Source organism: Orcinus orca, chromosome 20 (assembly GCF_937001465.1).
Source record: "Orcinus orca chromosome 20, mOrcOrc1.1, whole genome shotgun sequence".
Taxonomy (NCBI): domain Eukaryota; kingdom Metazoa; phylum Chordata; class Mammalia; order Artiodactyla; family Delphinidae; genus Orcinus; species Orcinus orca.
The window spans coordinates 50759424-50777332 of record NC_064578.1 but is presented as its reverse complement, the minus strand read 5'-3'; the positions used below and the strand labels follow the sequence as shown (position 1 = coordinate 50777332).

At 56.2% G+C, this 17909-nt stretch overlaps 1 protein-coding gene across 13 annotated transcripts; it reads left to right on the top strand.

The window, feature by feature from the left end:
- The first annotated feature begins 4305 nt into the window (after positions 1-4305).
- MEIS3 (Meis homeobox 3) lies at positions 4306-17623 on the top strand. 13 transcript variants are annotated; one of them, XM_049703124.1, is made up of 13 exons: positions 4306-5371; positions 6786-7098; positions 7206-7387; positions 7607-7766; positions 7862-7912; positions 9079-9129; positions 9310-9459; positions 12244-12355; positions 12518-12690; positions 13625-13701; positions 13941-13999; positions 14103-14189; positions 14542-17623. In XM_049703124.1, exons 2-13 carry the CDS (start codon positions 7042-7044, stop codon positions 14589-14591), a joined length of 1209 nt encoding a protein of 402 aa, XP_049559081.1. In that variant the 5' UTR covers positions 4306-5371; positions 6786-7041; the 3' UTR covers positions 14592-17623. The 13 variants fall into 13 exon arrangements, with proteins under 13 accessions (XP_049559081.1, XP_049559086.1, XP_033286513.2 ...); XM_033430622.2 differs by lacking the exon at positions 6786-7098 and having other exon boundaries at positions 4310-5371; positions 9361-9459; positions 12542-12690; ... (1 more) ...; positions 14542-14611; positions 17211-17623; XM_049703125.1 differs by lacking the exon at positions 4306-5371 and having other exon boundaries at positions 5395-7098; positions 14542-14611; positions 15486-17623.
- Positions 17624-17909: the final 286 nt, after the last annotated feature.

The following is a 17909-nucleotide window of genomic DNA, read 5'->3' as shown; positions in this document are numbered from 1 at the left end:
GTCCCCAGAGATAGAGAGAGATGGGGAGGGGGAGGGGGGAGAGACAGAGAGAGAGAGAGATGGAGACAGAGAGAGAGAAAAAGATGGAGGGAGAGACACATGAGACAGACAGATGGATGGACAGACACACACACACCCAAGACAAGGAGGGACACAGCGAAAGAGGAATGGGGGTGGGGGTGCGGGGATAGGCAGCAAGAGGAGTGAAGAGGGGAGACCCAGAAAGGAGACAGGGAGGCAGATGCAGAGAAAAAGGAGAGAGAGGCCAGAGAGACGGGAAGTGGGTGGGGAGTGCGGCCCTGTGCCCCTCCTCCGCCCGCGTCAGGCCCGGTCCTCCCGGTGGCCTCTGGCCAGCCATGGCTAATGGTATGATTGCCTGGTGGGGCGGCAGGCAGCGGGTGACAAATGAGCCTCCGGAGTCACCAGCTCTGGTGCTGGATGGGCCTGGGCGGCAGGCGGAGGGCCGGGCCCGGGAGCGGAGGAGAGGGGGCCCACCAGCATAAACGTTTCCTTCTCCTGGGGCCGGGCCAGGCACAGGGGAAGGAACTGGGGATTCGGTGCGATGCATCTATGAAAGGCCTGGGCAGCCGGGTGGAGGAGGGCTTGGACAGGGATGGGGGTGCAGAGAGGTGGAGAGACAAAGGCCCAGAGACACAGGTCCCCAGGGACGGACTGGAGGTGGGGGAGGGAGGGAGGCCTGAGACAAAGAGAAGGGGAGAGACTGGGAGTGAGAGAGAGAGATGGAGACAGAGACACAGAGAGATCGCCCAGGGAAAGAGAGACACGGAGATAGAGAGACAAAAATACAGAGGGAGAGACACATGAGGCAAACAGCTGGAAAGACAGACACCCAAGACCGAAACAGAGACACAGAGGCCCCCTCGTGTAGGATCCACCTTCCCCACCCATGAGACACAGACCCTTGGAGAGAGACTAGGAGTAGGGGAGGAGGGCGAGGCGAACGCAGCTGATGAGAAAGAGAGGAAACTGAGGTGGAGAGCTCGCAGGCCCACGAGGGAAGATGGGGGGCCCTGAGCTGGTCCTCGCTCGCTCCCTCGGCTCCCACAGCCTCGGAGCACAGACCCTGGGGACCCCTGGGGTTCCCTGGGGGTCGCCGCTGCCTGGTGGGCACAGCCCCCGTGGCCCGTGCTCCGGTGGGGGGACCGAAGAGAGCAACAGGGTCCCGCCCAGCCACTGAGAGGTTGGTGGCCAGGCTGGGGGAAACCAGCTCTGCAGAGGAGGCCTGAGGTCTGAGAGAGACGGGCCAGGGTGTGTCTGTGTGTGTGTCAGACAGAATGGAGGCAGCAGGAGTGAGAAAACCAGCTTCCTGCCTCCTCCCTCCAGTATCTTGCCTTCCCCAGCAGGTTCTCTCACAGACACTCCTGCTTTCCCCTTGCTCTTCTCTTTAATTAAAAAGATTTATGCCCAAGAGTTCAAGCCCTTCCTCCTTGTTTGGGGGCTGAGTGATGCAAGGAGTAACTCTGGTCTCTGTCTCCTGTCTTCTCTGCCTCTGTCTCTCCCTCCCTCTCCCCCCGACCCCCTCCTCTGTCCGGCTCGCTCTGGGCCTCAGTCTGACCCCCTTTCCTTCTTTCCCTCTTTGCGCCACTGTTTCTGCCTTTCCCCAGCCGCCCTGCCCCCATTGGCTTCACCAAGGCCGCCACCCAGTTAAGACACAGCTGGTTCCTCCCCTCCATCCACTTACCGCCCCCTGCCCCCCCCCATCAGATCAGGCCACCCTCCTTGTTTTCAGAATCAGCTTGGGCCAGGGGACCTCAACACACATCCCCCAAGACCCAAAGAGAGGCTGGGGGCCCAGACCCGTGGCTCCCGCACCCTAAGCCTCGGCTGGGAGCGGAGGGGGTGCACCCAGAAAAGCTTTGCCTCTTTAATTAAAAAGTTATTTAAATAAATTTTCTGCTCCAAAACCCCAAAACCCCTATCTGGGGGGCGGGGTGTGTGTGGCAGTGATTAAAGGCTCTCCCCTGCCCCTCCGCCTGCCTTAAAGGGCCAGCGTCACCCGAGGGACAGTGCGTGGGAAAGTTTCAGGGGGAGCACCCTTTGGCTTGAGGACACCGGACTCAGACAAGGTGCCCAGAGTCCTGGCACCTACCAGTTTAACCATTTCGCCATCACTCCTCACTCCTCAGGCCCAAGGCTCATCCAGCTGACGGGGAGGTTGAGGCTTAGGGAAGGAAGAATTGGTCTGAGGTGGGTCTGGACCCCAGATTCCTGGAGGAGACCCAGGCATAGCCAGGAAGGAAGGTTGGTGGTGTGCCGAGGGGGGGTCAGAGGACAAGAGTCAGGGACACAGAGAAAGACAGGGATGGAGATCCTGGATGAGACAGAGAGAGTGAGGACCGTCGAGAAAGCGATCCAGGGAGAGACAGAGATGGGGGTGTGGGCTGGAGGTGACGCTGAATCCTGGGTGGACAAGGAACGGCCTTCCCCAGGCCTGAGGGGGACCAGGGCCATCATCCTCGCCCTCAGCCAGAGCCCTCCAGCTTGCCCTCTCCCTCTGGGAAGTGCCGCTGCTGTCCTAACCTCAGTCCGTCATGCTGTAGCTGCAGCTCTCTCACCCGCTTGCCTGGCCTGGGTGGTTTGGCTTAAGGTCCACAAGCTGGGAGGAGGTAAGAGCAGCAGGGTGGGGTGAGGTGGAGCTGTTTATGAGGGTCATAAACATATCCTTAGAGAGCCCAGCAGGGGTGGGTGTACGGCTTGCAGCCTGCCCTCTCAACCCCCTTCTCTCTCTCTCTCTCTCTCTCTCTCTCCCCCTCCCTCCCTCCCTCCCTCCCCCTCCCTCCCTCCTCCCTCCCCTCCCTCTCTCTCTCTCTCTCTCTCTCTCTCTCTCTCTCTCTCTCTCTCTCTCTCTCTCTCTCTCTCTCTCTCTCTCTCTCTCTCTCTCTCTCTCTCTCTCTCTCTCTCTCTCTCTCTCTCTCTCTCTCTCTCTCTCTCTCTCTCTCTCTCTCTCGACTCTGTCTCCCCCTCCCATCTCTGCCCTCCTTTCTCTGGGTCTTTGCCCCCTCCTCCAATTTCTGTCCCTTTCTCTCTGGATCTCTGTCTCATTTCTCTCTGGAGCTCTTACTCTGGGGTGATGGTTTGTAACTTTTGGGGGGTCAAGTATCCTTTTTGATCATAGGATGAAAACTATGGGCCATCTCCCTAAAAAAAACACAAAAGCACTAAGACAATAATTTGCCAGGCAACCTGAGGGAGTTCCCAGGCCTCTTGATACCCACTTATACATCCCCTCGGGAATCTGCGGCCACCAGAGGCTAAAGACACTACTGTAGAAAAGCCAGTGAGAGAAGGAATCCCAGGGGTATCAACCTCTGTCCCCCCAGCCCCATGCCCTCTCCTGCCCTTGCTGGCCTCCAAAACATTCCTGCCCCAGGGCCTTTGCACCTGCCACTCCTCTGCCTGGAATGATCTTCCCCAGACATCCATGTGGCTCCCTCCCTCCCCTCCTTCTGGTCTCTGCTCAGATGTCACCTCCTCTGAGAACTTGCCCTGTCCAGCTTTTGTCATCCCCCTGTCCTTATTCTGCTTCGTCTCAGAGCACTTATCACCTCCAGGCATGATTTTATACTTACACATTTATTTACCGGACAAATCTCTCTCCCCCACACCATCCCCAGTAGCATGTGAGCACCAGGAGACCAGGAACGGTTGTCTTTTGTTCCCTGCTACATCTCCAGAACGTCACCCAACACACAGTAGGCACTCAATACACTTTTGTTGCGGAAATCTTTCTTTCATTAGAACACCAGTTTCAAAGGCTGCCTGGGTCCCAGGCTCCTCCGGGAATCAGGTCAAAGCTGTGAACCTGCTCTCCAGCAGATGTGTAACCAGGCACATCGTTTACCCTCAATTTTGGAGATGCCATCACAAACTCCCTGAGAGCTGTTGAGGGGGTTTCAGGCTAAGAAACTTCCAAAAGGCAAAGGTGAAACATTGGCAGAGGGGCAGAGTGGTATTTCCAGGCATGTGCGCGCATGCGTGCGCACACACACCACTTACACACCCACTATATTCAGAAACAGAAACAACACACCCACACCAGGCATGATCCAACAACCAGACACACAGACAGACACAGCTGGGGACACACACACACACACACACACAGATGGCTTCAGGCAAGCGCACAAGTGTCCCTGTCTCCCGGGGTGGGAAGTTGGGGGGGGGCGGGGCTGGAGAAGGAAGAGAAAGTACATCATAGGGTTTGGTTACTTCCAGCCTCTGGTTCTCCTCTGAGCTGTCTCCCAGTCAGAGAGAGAGAGAGAGAGAGAGAACAGGGGAAGGAGGAGGGGGAGAGGCACTGATCAGAGGGCCTGAGTGGGAGCGTGGGCGGCCAGGAGAGGGGCAGAGCTGTGGGGAGCAGAGGATGGGAGAGAGACACAGAGACAGAGAGAAAAAGAGAGAAAGAAATGGAGAGAGAGAGACTCGAAGACCTAGCGAAAAAATGGAAGCAGGGAGATGGAGAGAGAGAGAGACGGGGTCGGGTGGAAAGGAGGAGGAAAGGGGGGAGAGAGAGAGAGAGACAGGGACCTGGGGCGGCCGGGAGGGGGACAGGCGGAGAAGACCCGAGCGCGCGACGTGGAGAGAGGAAGGCAGGAGGGGTGGGGACCGAGGCAGACCAGAAGCTGCGAGACTCCCATCCAAAAAACCGCCCCCGAGAGCGGCCGCAGCCCCCGGGAGTGGGGAGGGCGACGGGAGGGGAGGGGCTCCGGGCGCTCCCGCCCCGCCCCGCCCCGCCCCGCCCCGCCCCTCCGGCGGCCGAGCCGCCGGCGGACAGTGGGTTAAGCATCTCCGCTGTGGAACTTCCGGATGTGACCACAGAGAGAGGGAGAGACCGGGAGAGGGGGAGAGGGGGAGAGAGGGAGAGACGGAGCCGCCAGCATCCCTCCGGCCCGCCAACGCCGGGACCCCGCACCGCGCTGGGAGCCGTCGCCCGCCGCCCGCCCCCCGGGCCGGGCCCCCTCGCGCCCCCCTCTCCCCCGCCTCTCGGTCTGTGGATCTCGGGCTGGTTCCATCCTCCCAGGACCCGGGGGAGGGACTGGGGGCCCCGGGGAGGGGGCCTCGGGCGGCCCTCCCCCGCCTTCTCGCCCCTGCCCTCGCTGGCAGGAGCCCCTAGCTGTGACCCCCGCGGGGGCAGGAGGCTGGGGGTCCATGCTCGGAGCCTCCGTACGGCCCGGCGCCTGCCGCTGACGGCGGTGGGGGTGGGGGGGCCGGGCACCCAGCCTCCTGCCCCACCCCCTGGCGTCGGCCCCTCGGGCCATCTGGGGCCGCTGCCCCTGGCTGCGCCCTCCCCGCCGGCCAGGCCCTGGAGGGACCCGGGAGCTGCCGCCGGCATCAGCCCATGGCCCGGAGGGTAGGTCTGAGGGCGGACGATCCTGTGCCCCGGCCGGTGGTCGCATCCCCCATCCTTCCATCTCCTCCCTGGGGAGCTCTGGCCCCCATCAGCCCATCCCGCTCTCTCCACCATCTCTTTCTCTGCCTCCCCTCTCGCTGCCCCTGAATCTCCCCTCTTCCTAACCCCGGGTCTCCCCTCTCTCTGCCCCTCAGTCTCCCCTCTCTGCCCCTGGTCTCCCCTCCATCTCAGGCCCTTTATCCTACCCCCCCCCTTCTTTTTCGTCCCTCCCCTATTCTTCTCCCTGGTCTACTTTTGTTCCATGTCCTCCAGAGGGTTAGGCGTGGGGACAGTGCTGGGAGAGGTGGGTCTCACCAGGCAGGGCCAAGGGATTCTCTTCCGCTGTCCTGGGGTTGGAGAGACAGGCGAAGAGGTGAGCAGGCACCTTTGGGGGTGGAGGGGGGCAGGAATACCGCAGGATTCGAGGACATCCTGAGATGTGCGATGACGGTGGGGGGGGCAGTTGGATTTAACTTCAGTGCTCAGGAGAAGTTAGGAGAAAAGGAAAGACACACACACACACTCAGAGCCCTCCGTGCACACACTCAGAGCCCTCCGTGCACACACCCGCTATGGCAGGAACACTGATACCTCCCCCTCTCCAGTCCCTTTGCCTCTTTGAACCTCAGTTTCTTCATCTCCGAGGAAAGGATTGGACGTGGGTGACATAAAGGTCCCCTGGCTTCACCGGTGCATGTGCTTCTGTGATGACAGGACACAGAAATCTCACGCGTGATTTCTCTTTGGGGCTGTTGGCACAAGTGCGTTGGTGTGGTTGAGCCGGGTTATACTTTGGTTCAACAAGTGTTTATTGAATGTGCGCCAGGCACTGTGCTAAATGTCTCACGCATTGATTCATTCACCCACTCATTCATTCCTGCGCCTGGCTTCTGGCTGTGTGTGTGTGCGCGCGTGTCTGGTGGGTCCACATGGGGAGTGGAGTGTGACAAGTTAAGATGCACTCAGACGTGCATATTCATCTGTGAAATGAAATTGAAGCGGGGGAGACTGTATGCGTACATTTGTGTACAAACAATGAACTGCTTTGATGGGCAGTGCCCAGGAGCGAGAATCGATTTCTCTCCCCTCCTCTCCCCTCCTCTCTCTCCCCTTCTCTGTCTCTGTCTCTGCCTCCCTCTCTCTCTCTCTCTCTCTCTCTCTCTCTCTCTCTCTCTCTCTGCCCCCTGTCTCCCTTTGCCTGTTTCTCTTGTATCTTCTCCCTGTGTGTGTCTCTCTCCCTCTCTGCTCTTCCCTCTGACTCTACATCTCTCTTTATCTCTTGTCTCTTTCTCCACCTTTTTTGTCTCTCTCACCATTTCTCTCCCTCCCTCTAATCTCTCCTTCCCTCTGTCTTTCTCTTGCATCTCCCTCCCAGTCTCTCTCTTCTCTCACATCTCTCTCCCTCTCTCTGAATCTCTCTCCCCTAACTCTCTGTGAGAAGCTAGCAGTTACCAGCCAGCCAATCCCTGACCCCCCCCAACCCTGACCCTCAGATCCAAGACCTGGGTCAGTCTCTCTCCCCTGGACCCTCCTGCCCACACACTGGGAATCTCTGACGGGACATTTTTCACAGTCCATGGGTCCAAAGGAAGGCTTGAGGACAGGGCCTTCAGTCCCACCCAGACAGCTCCATGGGACATCGGGGGCCTAAGGGAGCAAGGCTGGGACACTTGGGGACAGTAGGGCAGGTGACTGGGGCAAGGAGGGGGCATTTCCTGGGTGCGAGGGTAGGGAGGTTTCTTGTTGGTGCTGACACGTCCCTGGGGCTCTTCCCCTCTCACCTCCCCCCACCCAGTACGATGAGCTGCCCCACTACCCCGGCATCGTGGACAGCACTGCAGCCCTGGCTGGCTTCTCGGAGGCAGTGCCCTCGGCACCGAGAGCCCCCGGGCCCTACGGCCCCCACCGGCCTCCCCAGCCCCCGCCCCTGGGCTTGGATAGTGATGGCCTGAGGAGGGAGAAGGATGAGATCTACGGGTGAGTGGGGACAAGGCTGAGGGCTCCATGGGGTCTCGGGATGTGCCCCCGCCCTGTTTCTTTGTCTCTCTGGATATGTTTCTCTTCTCTGACTCTGTCTCACTCTGTCTCTATCTCTCCACCTCTTCCCTCTGGGTCTCCTCTCCACCTCCCGGTTGCGCCATATTTCCCAGCCCCCCTGCCCTCCCCTCGTGAACTCTCACCCCCTGCTTTCCCCAGACACCCGCTCTTCCCGCTGCTGGCCCTGGTCTTTGAGAAATGTGAATTGGCCACGTGTTCTCCCCGTGATGGGGCTGGGACTGGGCCGGGCACACCCCCAGGCAGTGATGTATGCTCCTCCGATTCCTTCAATGAGGACATCGCAGCCTTTGCCAAGCAGGTGGGCACCCACCATCCGCTGTGCGCCAGGAGAACCAGTGAAGTGGGGTGGCAGGAGACGGGATGTGCCCTCCCTGGCCTCTCTCTTTCTCCCAGGTCCGCTCCGAGAGGCCTCTCTTCTCCTCCAACCCGGAGCTGGACAATCTGGTGAGACCTGGGCCCTCCCCAACTCCTCCTCCAAGGGGGTCTCCTGTTCCACTCTCCATAGCCCTGGGATTGGTTGTGGGAGCAAAGAGGAGACCGCCTGGCCCACATCCTCAAATAGTGATAATTGTTGCCCATTTGCAATGCAGTGTAGCCTAGAGTTTGAGAACAGGGACTCGATGGCCTGAGTTCGAATCCCAGCTCTATACTTACTAGTTCTAAGAACCAGGGCAAGCAGTTCCAGCTCCCTGGGCCCCGTTTTCCTCATCTGTCAAGTGTAGCTAGTAATAATTTCTATCTTGTAGGGCTGTTGCGAGTGTATAATGAGTTAAGGAGAGTCAAGCCTATAGCACAATGCCTGGCACTGAATGGGGACTCATTAAGTGTTTGCTGTTCTATCAGTCAGAACAGGGCTCACATCAAAATGAATAAAAGCAGTTAGCTGTAAAGGAGAGAGGAGAGGAGAGAGAAGAGGGAGAAAGGGAAGAGAAGGAGGAGAGGGAAAGAGAGGGAGAAATACCCCGACTTGTCCCTTCCTTTTGCTTGCCAGCTCCCACCAGAGCTTCCTATTGGCTGAACCCTTTGGCAAAGGACTCTGGGAAATGTAGTTTTCAGGTGAAGGGTGGGAAATGGATCCAAGGGCAAGCAGGCAAAGGATGTGGTGCTATTATTAGAGCATACCTTAGCTCACTCTCCTTGTGATGGGTCCTCTTCTGTCTCTTGCACCTCTTGCTTCTCTTTCTTTGTCTCTGATCTCAATCTCACACTCCCTTGTTCCTTAATTCTGGGTCTCCATCTCTGTTCTCTATTTCTCTCTGCCCCTGTCGTTTTGTCTTTGTCTCTCTTTGCACTCTATTTTCTGTGTCATCCAATGCACTTTTTCTGTTTCTCTCTCTTCTTCTTCCTCCTCCCCTTCATCTTCTTCTCCTTCTCCTTCTCCTTCTTCTTCTCCTTCTCCTCCTCCTCCTTCTCCTTCTCCTCCTTCTCCTTCTTCTCCTCCTTCTCCTCCTCCTCCTCCTCCTTCTTCTCCTCCTTCTCCTTCTTCTCCTTCTCCTTCTTCCTCTTCTTCTCCTCCTCCTTCTTCTCTTTTTTCACCTTCTCCTCTTCCTTCTTCTCTGTCTCGCTCCCTCGCTCCCTCTCTCCCTCCCCTCTTGTGTCTCTGTTTTCAGATGATACAAGCCATTCAAGTGCTCCGTTTCCACCTGCTGGAGCTGGAGAAGGTGAGTGCTCCTCACTTCCCCTCACGCCCTCACTTGCCCCCCATCCCTTCCCTTCTTGCCCCCTCCACCCCTCCTTCAGGCTCTCTCCCCACCAGAGTTGGAGCAGAAGGCCACCCCCATCCCTATACACCCCAGCCCTGGCCCCCGGGTGGCCCCCCCAGTACCCCGGTGCCCCCTCAGGTCCACGACCTGTGCGACAACTTCTGTCACCGCTACATCACCTGCCTCAAGGGAAAGATGCCCATCGACCTGGTCATCGAGGATCGGGACGGCGGCTGCAGGGAGGATCTCGACGACTACCCGGCCTCCTGCCCGAGCCTCCCAGATCAGGTGGGCCCCAGGATGGGGTGACAGGCATTGCCCTGAAACCAAAGGCATGCCCAGAGAGCTGGGTTCCAGTATCAGGGCACACACAACACACCACACAGCCTGAGACAGCCACAGTCAGACATGGCCTGACCACAGGACAGGCACCAACTATGCAACAGCCACACAGACTGCAATACAGCTGGATGACAGGACGCATACACACCCCAACAGCTGCAGATGCCACACATAGACTTGGCTACACCCACATAGGTTCACAGACAGCCACAAAACCCATTACACTCACAGTAAGGTGATAGCATATGCCACATACTTAAACACTCACAGCCCAATGGCATAATAGCATCATAGATCACACAGCCTGATTGAGACACTGCCGTTCTAGAGAGAGAGAGAGAGAGAGTGTGTGTGTGTGTGTGTGTGTGTGTGCAGTACACACACCTCAACAACGTAACAGCCACCCAGCTGGAGATGGAGCCAAATGGCCCCAGATCCTACGACATAAACTCAGCTACAGCCACACTTAGACCCAGAGCAGCCACGGTGCCTGCACACACACACACACACACACACACACACACGCGCTACCCTAACCTCTTTTTCTTTTTTATAAATTTATTTCTTTATTTTTGGCTGCATTGGGTCTTCGTTGCTGCATGCAGGCTTTCTCTAGTTGTGGCGAGCGGGAGCTACTCTTCCTTGCAGTGCACGGGCTTCTCACTGCAGTGGCTTCTCTTGTTGCGGAGCACGGGCTCTAGGCGCGCGGGCTTCAGTAGTTGTGGCGCACGGGCTTAGTTGCTCCACGGCATGTGGGATCTTCCCAGACCAGGGCTTGAACCCGTGTCCCCTGCATTGGCAGGCAGATTCTTCACCACTGCGCCACCAGGGAAGTCCTACCCTAACCTCTTAACAATTGGACTGCTGTAGGTGTGGGCACACACCTTGCCACTCAATGGCCACGTGGCCCCAGATTCATTCAGTCTCAGATACAATCAGACTATAGTTTCATAGACTTAGGCACCCAGGCAACAATCACACAACAGCTGTGCGGATCCCAGTGAGGCCCATACCCACAAGGTGGTCACGCTATCAACGCAGCAATTATACAACATGACACCCACACCCAAATACAGGCACGTGGCCATACCACAACCACGCAGACTGGAGCAGGCGCACACAGCAGTCACAGATGAGCCTCAGGGACCCTCTGCCCCACAGCCCGTATTATGCACCCACTCAGTAGCCCACCATGTGCGTGTGCTGACCAGTTACAACTCCCTCGGAGGCGTAGCCATATTCTGTATCTTCACACAGCTGCCAACACACTCCTCTGGCCATCATCCCCCGCCAAAGAATCACGGAGCTGCCTGCCCACTCATGCAGGACTCAGGATAACCACACACTGTCTCCCAAATAGGACCCCAACCCCTAGAACTACAGCCACAAGCTTAGAAAAATAAACGTAGCCTTGCATTTGCCAGGTATAGCCACCTGGCCGGTTGAGAGAGTGATACAACCACGCTCAAATACGGCTGCGTGTCTCAGCTCTGCCCACGTGACACCTCTTCTCCAGGGACAACCTTGCCTTGTCGGGCACGGACGTAAGCACATTCACACTCACATGCTGCATGACAGTCTCAGGACAGCTTCAGGTACACTGGCATGGACGCTCATCCGATCAGATCCAATGCCAGAAGGGCAGGGTGACAATTCCAGCAATGCTCAAAAGCCTTCAGACCTCATGATTCTGTCGTTTGCACACAACCCATCCCCAAAGCCCTCAAACTCTAAATTGCACACAGATATTCTGAGCCCAGAGAAAGCTGCTCTAAGGTGCCGTGTCGCAGGCTGAGCCCTGGAAGGACACAAATGCTGCATCCGTTTGCAGGGGTGAGGGACTAATTACAAAGCAGGGGGCAGGGTCTAGGACATTCACCAGGGGCAGGGGTGTACCCCAGGGCTCAGCAACAGCAGGCGGCTCTTGCCATCCCCACTTCCACCCAGTCTGCCTCCCAACAACTGAAGAACCTTAAACCAAATGACAAAGAAATGATGTATCTATGCAGGTGGGTAGGCTTCCTGGGACACAGAGCTGGGGCAGGGGGTGAATTCAACACATTGTCAAGTTCCTCAAAGTGTGTAGGAGTTTGGATAAAGAAAATACAACCCCCGACTCCCTGATCTGCAATTTGGAGACCACCAAGTCTCTGAAAACTAGAAGTTGGTGTTTTTTTCCCCATAAGTTTAGTGCAGATTTATTTGGCAGCAAAATCTGACCTGAACTGAGAGGCTATTTACAGCCTTTATTTATTCCACTTAGTTAAATATTCATCCATTTTGCTGCAGAAATGTTAATGACTTTGATGACGAGGTTACGCCCCAGACACTGTGGAGGTGTCAGGAAATACGTGGCGTGTGCACTGCCTAAAGATATGAAAAGTTTTGAATTTTGAAAGAGCGCTGGCTTCCCCGGATTTCTGATCAGGTGCCAGAGATCTGTACAAGCTCATCTTTCCTGAGTGACTGCCGTGTGCCTTTACGTAAATTAACTCACTGAATCCTTACCACACTCTGTGAGGGGGGTGAGGATGGTTGTCCTCCATTTTTGCAGTGGAGGAAACTGAGGCACAGAGAGGTGAAGTGACTTGCCCAAGGTCACACACAGCCAGGAAAGAGGCAGACACAGTCTTCACACTCAGGGCTCCTAGCTCCAGAGCCCGTGGTCTTAGCCACTGTAGTATATTATACCCCAAGCCTTGGCACTGACTTCCAACTCTTATTTTCCAGAATACTACATGGATTAGAGACCAAGAAGACAGCGGGTCTGTACATTTGGGGACCCCGGGTCCATCCAGCGGGGGCCTGGCCTCCCAGAGTGGTGACAACTCCAGTGACCAAGGTGAGAAGCTTGAGAGGTGGAGGGGAAAGGTGGGAGTCAGTCTGAGGATTGAAGTTAGACAGCAGGTAGGACTTCCAGAGGGGCAAGGATGACTGGGGTGTGGAGTGGTGCCTTGGGGGAAAGTTCTGGGTCCCTCTGGTCCCCCACCTTTCCCGTCCACAGCACAGCATGCCTCTCCCTGCTCAGGAGATGGACTAGACACAAATGTGGCCTCTCCCAGTTCTGGGGGAGAGGACGAAGAGCTGGACCACGAGCGCCGGCAGAACAAGAAGAGAGGGATCTTCCCCAAGGTGGCCACCAACATCATGAGAGCCTGGTTGTTCCAGCACCTCTCGGTGAGAGCCCTGGGGCCCTGGTGCGGGGTGGGCAGAGAGAGAGATGGAGAAGGATGGCTACACAGAAACTGAGGCCCGGAGAGAGACCCAGAGACGGGAGACTGAGGCAGCAGGGAAATATTGAGGGAAACTCTCAAGCAGATGGGGATTGACAAGAGCAAACATCCATGAGCACTACCTGTGTGCCAGGTGCCACTAAGGGCTCTGGACTCATTCAGTCCTCTCCCCCACCCCAGACCCTCCCATCCAGTCACCCACCCATCAGTCATCCACACCATCCAGCCAAACATACCCCATGAGGACAGCGATGTTAGCTCCATTTCGCAGATGAGGAGACTGAGGCCCAGAGGTCTCACAGCCAGAAGTGGGTTCAAATGCAGGCAGTCTGGCCTTAATCAGCAAACCACCCTGCCTCAGGGAGACAGGAGGACAGACAGGGAGAGGCCGAAACAAAGATAGAGATGAGGAGTTATGGAGAGCATTGAGTCAGAGCAAGAGAGACACAGGGGGAGACTGAGTCACATTGGGGGAGAGACAGACAGACAGACACAGAGAAAGATAGAGATTGTGACAGGGAGAGACATGCACAAGGACCTATCAGACTCAGAGAGTGCTGGGCTTTGCCTCCTTTCCCCAGGGAGGTGGAGTTCCCCCAGTTCCCCCCTCCCCCAGCTCCACCTCCCTGATGAGAGCTGGCCAATTAGCCTCTAATTGCTGGAAGAGGTTGGGGGACACCCACCGGTGTAATTGCCCGAAGCTTGGCTCTGCCTCCCTCCATTGGGCCCCGGGGAACACGGAGAAGCTCAGACACGCCGCCAGCTCTCCCGGCCTTGCCTCAGCCTGGGCTCACCAGCTCCCTGGGACCTGGGCAGGCCAGGCCTGGGGGATCAGAGGGCAACCAGGCAAGCAGGGTGACTCTTGCTGGTGGCCACAGCACCCGTACCCCTCAGAGGAGCAGAAGAAACAGCTGTCCCAGGACACGGGGCTCACCATCCTACAAGTCAACAACTGGTGAGTGACACCGGAGGCCTGGGCGCTCCGTGGGCCAGCCCGGGGTGGGAGGCCGGGCGCTGTCCGCGGTGCTGAAGGAGGCCCCAAAGCCCCTCGGAGCCTCTCTTCGTCCTGCCTCTGCTTTGCCGCCCCTGTATCCGTCCTCTCTTGCCTGCTCTCTCTCTGTCCCTGTGTATTCATCTCTGCCTCTCTTCTACTCCCTCTTTGCACCCTCCTCCGTTTCCATGGCCCCCTCCCAGGTTCATTAATGCCCGGAGACGCATCGTGCAACCAATGATCGATCAATCCAACCGCACAGGTACAGGGAGAAGGTGGGAAGAGAGGGCCTGGTGTTCCCGGGGAAGTATCAAAGCCTGAACCGGGCATCCTGGGGCTCAGCCTGCACCTGTCAACTCCCCTAGCAGGGCAGGGTGCAGCCTTCAGCCCAGAGGGCCAGCCCATGGGGGCCTACACGGAGACTCAGCCACAAGTGACTGTCAGGCCCCCAGGTAAGCCCCGCCCCCTAACTAAGCCACACCCCCAGCACTCCAGGCCCCTCCTCCAAACAATGTGCTCCACCTTCTGGGATTAAGTTCTTGAAAAATACCTTGCTTCATTTGCTTAAAAGGGGAGTCGAAGATGCAAATGCAGATTTCCTGGTCCCCACCTTTCCTCCCAGAGTTTGCTTCTTCCAGGCTTCAACCACCCATTGGAAAGCTCCACTTTTCCTTAAAGGACCAGCAGCCTCTTAAAGGATGACTCAGTTTGTCCTGATAGAGGAGTCCCCTGGGGAAGGAAGGGGGAGTGGGGCATATGGGGGTGTCTGGTGAAGACCACTAACACTCCTCTTTTGTCTTCCAGGATCAATGGGGATGAGTTTGAACTTAGAAGGAGAGTGGCATTATTTATAGAGGCTGGAGTCAGGGGAGATGTGAGTGTCCTAGGTCTAGGGGCACTAGGTTGGAGATTGTGCTATTCTCAACCCCTCGTAAGACCTCCAGACTCCAACAGTGAGCCCACCCAGAGCAGGGTCAGCCTGCGTCTCTGAACTGAGGGTTCTCCAATTCATCCATCCATCCATCAATTCACCCATACATATATTTATCCATCCATCAATCATCCACCAACCCCCTCATCCATCCAAACATACATTCATCCACTCATTCATTCATCTATCCACCCACCTATCCACTCATCCATCCACCTCCAAACTGATCCATCCACCCACACAACCACCCTCCTATTCATGCATTCATCCACCTACCTACCTACCTGCCTACCCATGGATCCATCCATGTGTGTATCCACCACCCTTCATCCATCAGAAGATACAGCTACCCACTCATTCACCCACCTCCACATTGATCCCCCCACCCACATGTCCACCCACTTGTCAACTTACCCATGCATTCACGCACCTACCTACCCACCCACTCATCCACCCATCCACGTATTACATACATTTCCAAACATACATTGACATGCCTCAGGTAGGGTCCAGCTCTTGAGAAGATTCTGGGCTCATGAGGAAGTGGACATTAGAAATCAATGGCAATCTAGTCCAACAGTTCAAACAATAAAACACAGCTATCATCAGCTATCTCTGAGATATCAGGGAAGACTTTATAGAAGAAGTGGCTTCTGGGTAGGACATTGAAGGATGAATAGGAGACCACTGGGCAGAAGGTTGGGGGCAAGGTAGCAGGGTGCGTTCTTTTACTCTCCCAAGTCTTAAGTCTAGAGTATCTTCTCAGTCTTTACAATAACCCCAAAAGAGAGAAGCTCTTATTATTTTCATTTTACAGATAAGAAAACTGAGGCTCGGAGAGAAGAGTTCACTTGTGCAGGTTCACTCAGCTTAGAAAAGCAGAGGGAACAGCATGTGCAAACGCCCAGGGTTGAGAGGCTGCCTGGAGTTTCTAAAGCAGCGGCCATGGCTCACAGGCCCAGCCACTCTGCGGCATGTGGGATCTTCCCGGACCGGGGCACGAACCCGTGTCCCCTGCATCGGCAGGCGGACTCTCAACCACTGCGCCACCAGGGAAGCCCCACAGATCAGATCTTGACTCTCCTTGGATTAAAACCCTTCTGTGGCTCCCTAGTGCCCATTGGATGAGGTCCAAACTCCTCGGTTTGGCATCTGTTCATTCATTCATTCCATACACATTCCCTGAGCAACTGTGTGCCCAGCCCTGTGCTGGGTGGTGATGGGGACACAGCAGTGACCATGACAGCCCAGCCCTGTGCCCATGAGGCTCACAGTCCAGTGGGGGAGACAGATCTGTCCCCAGACAGTAATGACCTACAGTAGGCAGGGCTGGGAGGAGGGAACCCAAGAACTGGAAGAACCCAGAGGGGGCATCGGGCCTAGGCTGGGGTGTTCAGGGAGGACTTCCTGGAGGAGGGCACTTTGGAGCTGAGACCAGGAGAATAAGAGGAGTGAGACAGGAGAGGAAGGAACAGTATATGCAAAGGCTATAAGACAGTCCCTCACTACACACACACGTACATACAAAGGGACTGGGCTGGGCTGAGGCTGGTGTGTCAAATGGGTGAGTAATGAAATCAAGACCCACAGAAAGGCTGGGATATGAGAGTGGAGACCTGCAAGGGCTTAGGCTTGGAGAGCACTGGAGGCCTGAGCCTGGGAGGAGAGGTTTGTTCAGTGCCCGGCAGGTCCTGGGGGGTCTCAGCTCTGCCCTGACCAACTGCAGACAGGTGAGCCCTGGTCCAGAGTCAGGGGACCTCTGGGACCAAGAGTGATGGAGGGAGCTTCTTATCCTGCTCCCCAAGCAAGCTGCCTTTTCTCCCCACTCTTTTCTGTCTCTCCCAATCCCTGCCTTTTCCTCTTTGTCTCTCCCTTTATTTCTGTCTCTCTCATTCTTTCTCTTTCCACATCTCCATCTCTGATTATCTCCATGTCTCTTCTCTATCCTGCTCTGTCTGTCCCTCTCGCCTTATCTTTTTTTTTTTAAATTTATTTATTTTTGGCTATGTTGGGTCTTTGTTGCTGCACGCTGACTTTCTCTAGTTGCAGCGAGTGGGGGCTACTCTTCGTTGCGGTGCATGGGCTTCTCATTGTGGTGGCTTCTCGTTGCAGAGCACAGGCTCTATGTGCGCAGGCTTCAGTAGTTGTGACATGAGGGCTCAGCAGTTGTGGCTCACAGGCTCTAGAGCACAGGCTCAGTAGTTGTGGCACACGGGCTTAGTTGCCCCGCGGTATGTGGGATCTTCCCGGACTAGGGCTCGAACCCGTGTCTCCTGCATTGGTAGGTGGATTCTTAACCACTGCGCCACCAGGGAAGCCCTCCTTATCTTTATCTCTTTCTTTGTCTTGACTGTCTCCTTGTCTTTTTTTCCTCTCTGTCTGTCTCTTTCCCTTCATTTCTGTTCTGATTCTCTGCCTCTGTCTCTGTCTCTCTCTCTGTGTCCCTCTCACTGTGGGGCTGGTGGGGACAGCGCAGAAGGCCTGATGTAGGTCCAAACGCCCTCTCCATCTCCTGACTTGGCCTCTCCTCTCCTTTCCACAGACCCCAACCTCTGGACTGTGACTGCCAGGTTCATACCTGCTTCTGGTCGACGCCTGGCCCTCTGGCTTCAGGACCCCACCTCCTATGGCCCCCCCAACTCAATGCCTACCTCCCTGGGGCCCTGCCGGGACATGAGGGGCCTGAGCACCCACTCGAGGGTCTCTCAAGGACAAAGACAAGGCCTCCAGGCCCTGTGCCCCACTTCTGCCCTCACCTCTGCCTGGAACCTGAGCTGAGATCCTGGGCCTGGGAGTTCAGAAGATGGCAGCTGGGTACCCCCCCACACCCCTAGGACAGAGAAGGGATTGGGGGTGGGCTGGGGCCATCAGGGAAGGAGGGTCACCCAGATCCAACATTTAGAGAGGTTCCCTTCATCCTCCCAGCCCACCCTCTTTCCCCCTCCCCCACTCCCCTCTTGTGTTGTCTTCTACCTTTTTTTTTAAGCATAAAGTCTTAAAAACAAAAGGCCACCAATCTGAGTTCGTGGGTCTCTTCCATGATTCAAATTCTCATCAGTTTGAAGCTCATGAATCACTAATTATAATAATAATTGATGCTTTTTATCCTGCTCTCTCCTCAGGCCCTCTGTATGTATCGGTTAGCTATTGCTGTGTAACAAACCATACCAAAGCTTCATGGTTCAAAAGGCCAATTAATTTTTAGCACATTAATCTACAGGTTGATGTAGTAGGCTGAGCT

Excerpts from the sequence above, each read along its gene's own strand:
- MEIS3 (XM_049703124.1), top strand. The coding sequence starts at position 7,042 with ATGGGACATCGGGGGCCTAAGGGAGCAAGGCTGGGACACTTGGGGACA. Across the intron at positions 7,388-7,606 it reads GAGAAGGATGAGATCTACGG|ACACCCGCTCTTCCCGCTGC; the intron begins GTGAGTGGGGAC and ends TGCTTTCCCCAG. Across the intron at positions 14,000-14,102 it reads CGATCAATCCAACCGCACAG|CAGGGCAGGGTGCAGCCTTC; the intron begins GTACAGGGAGAA and ends CAACTCCCCTAG.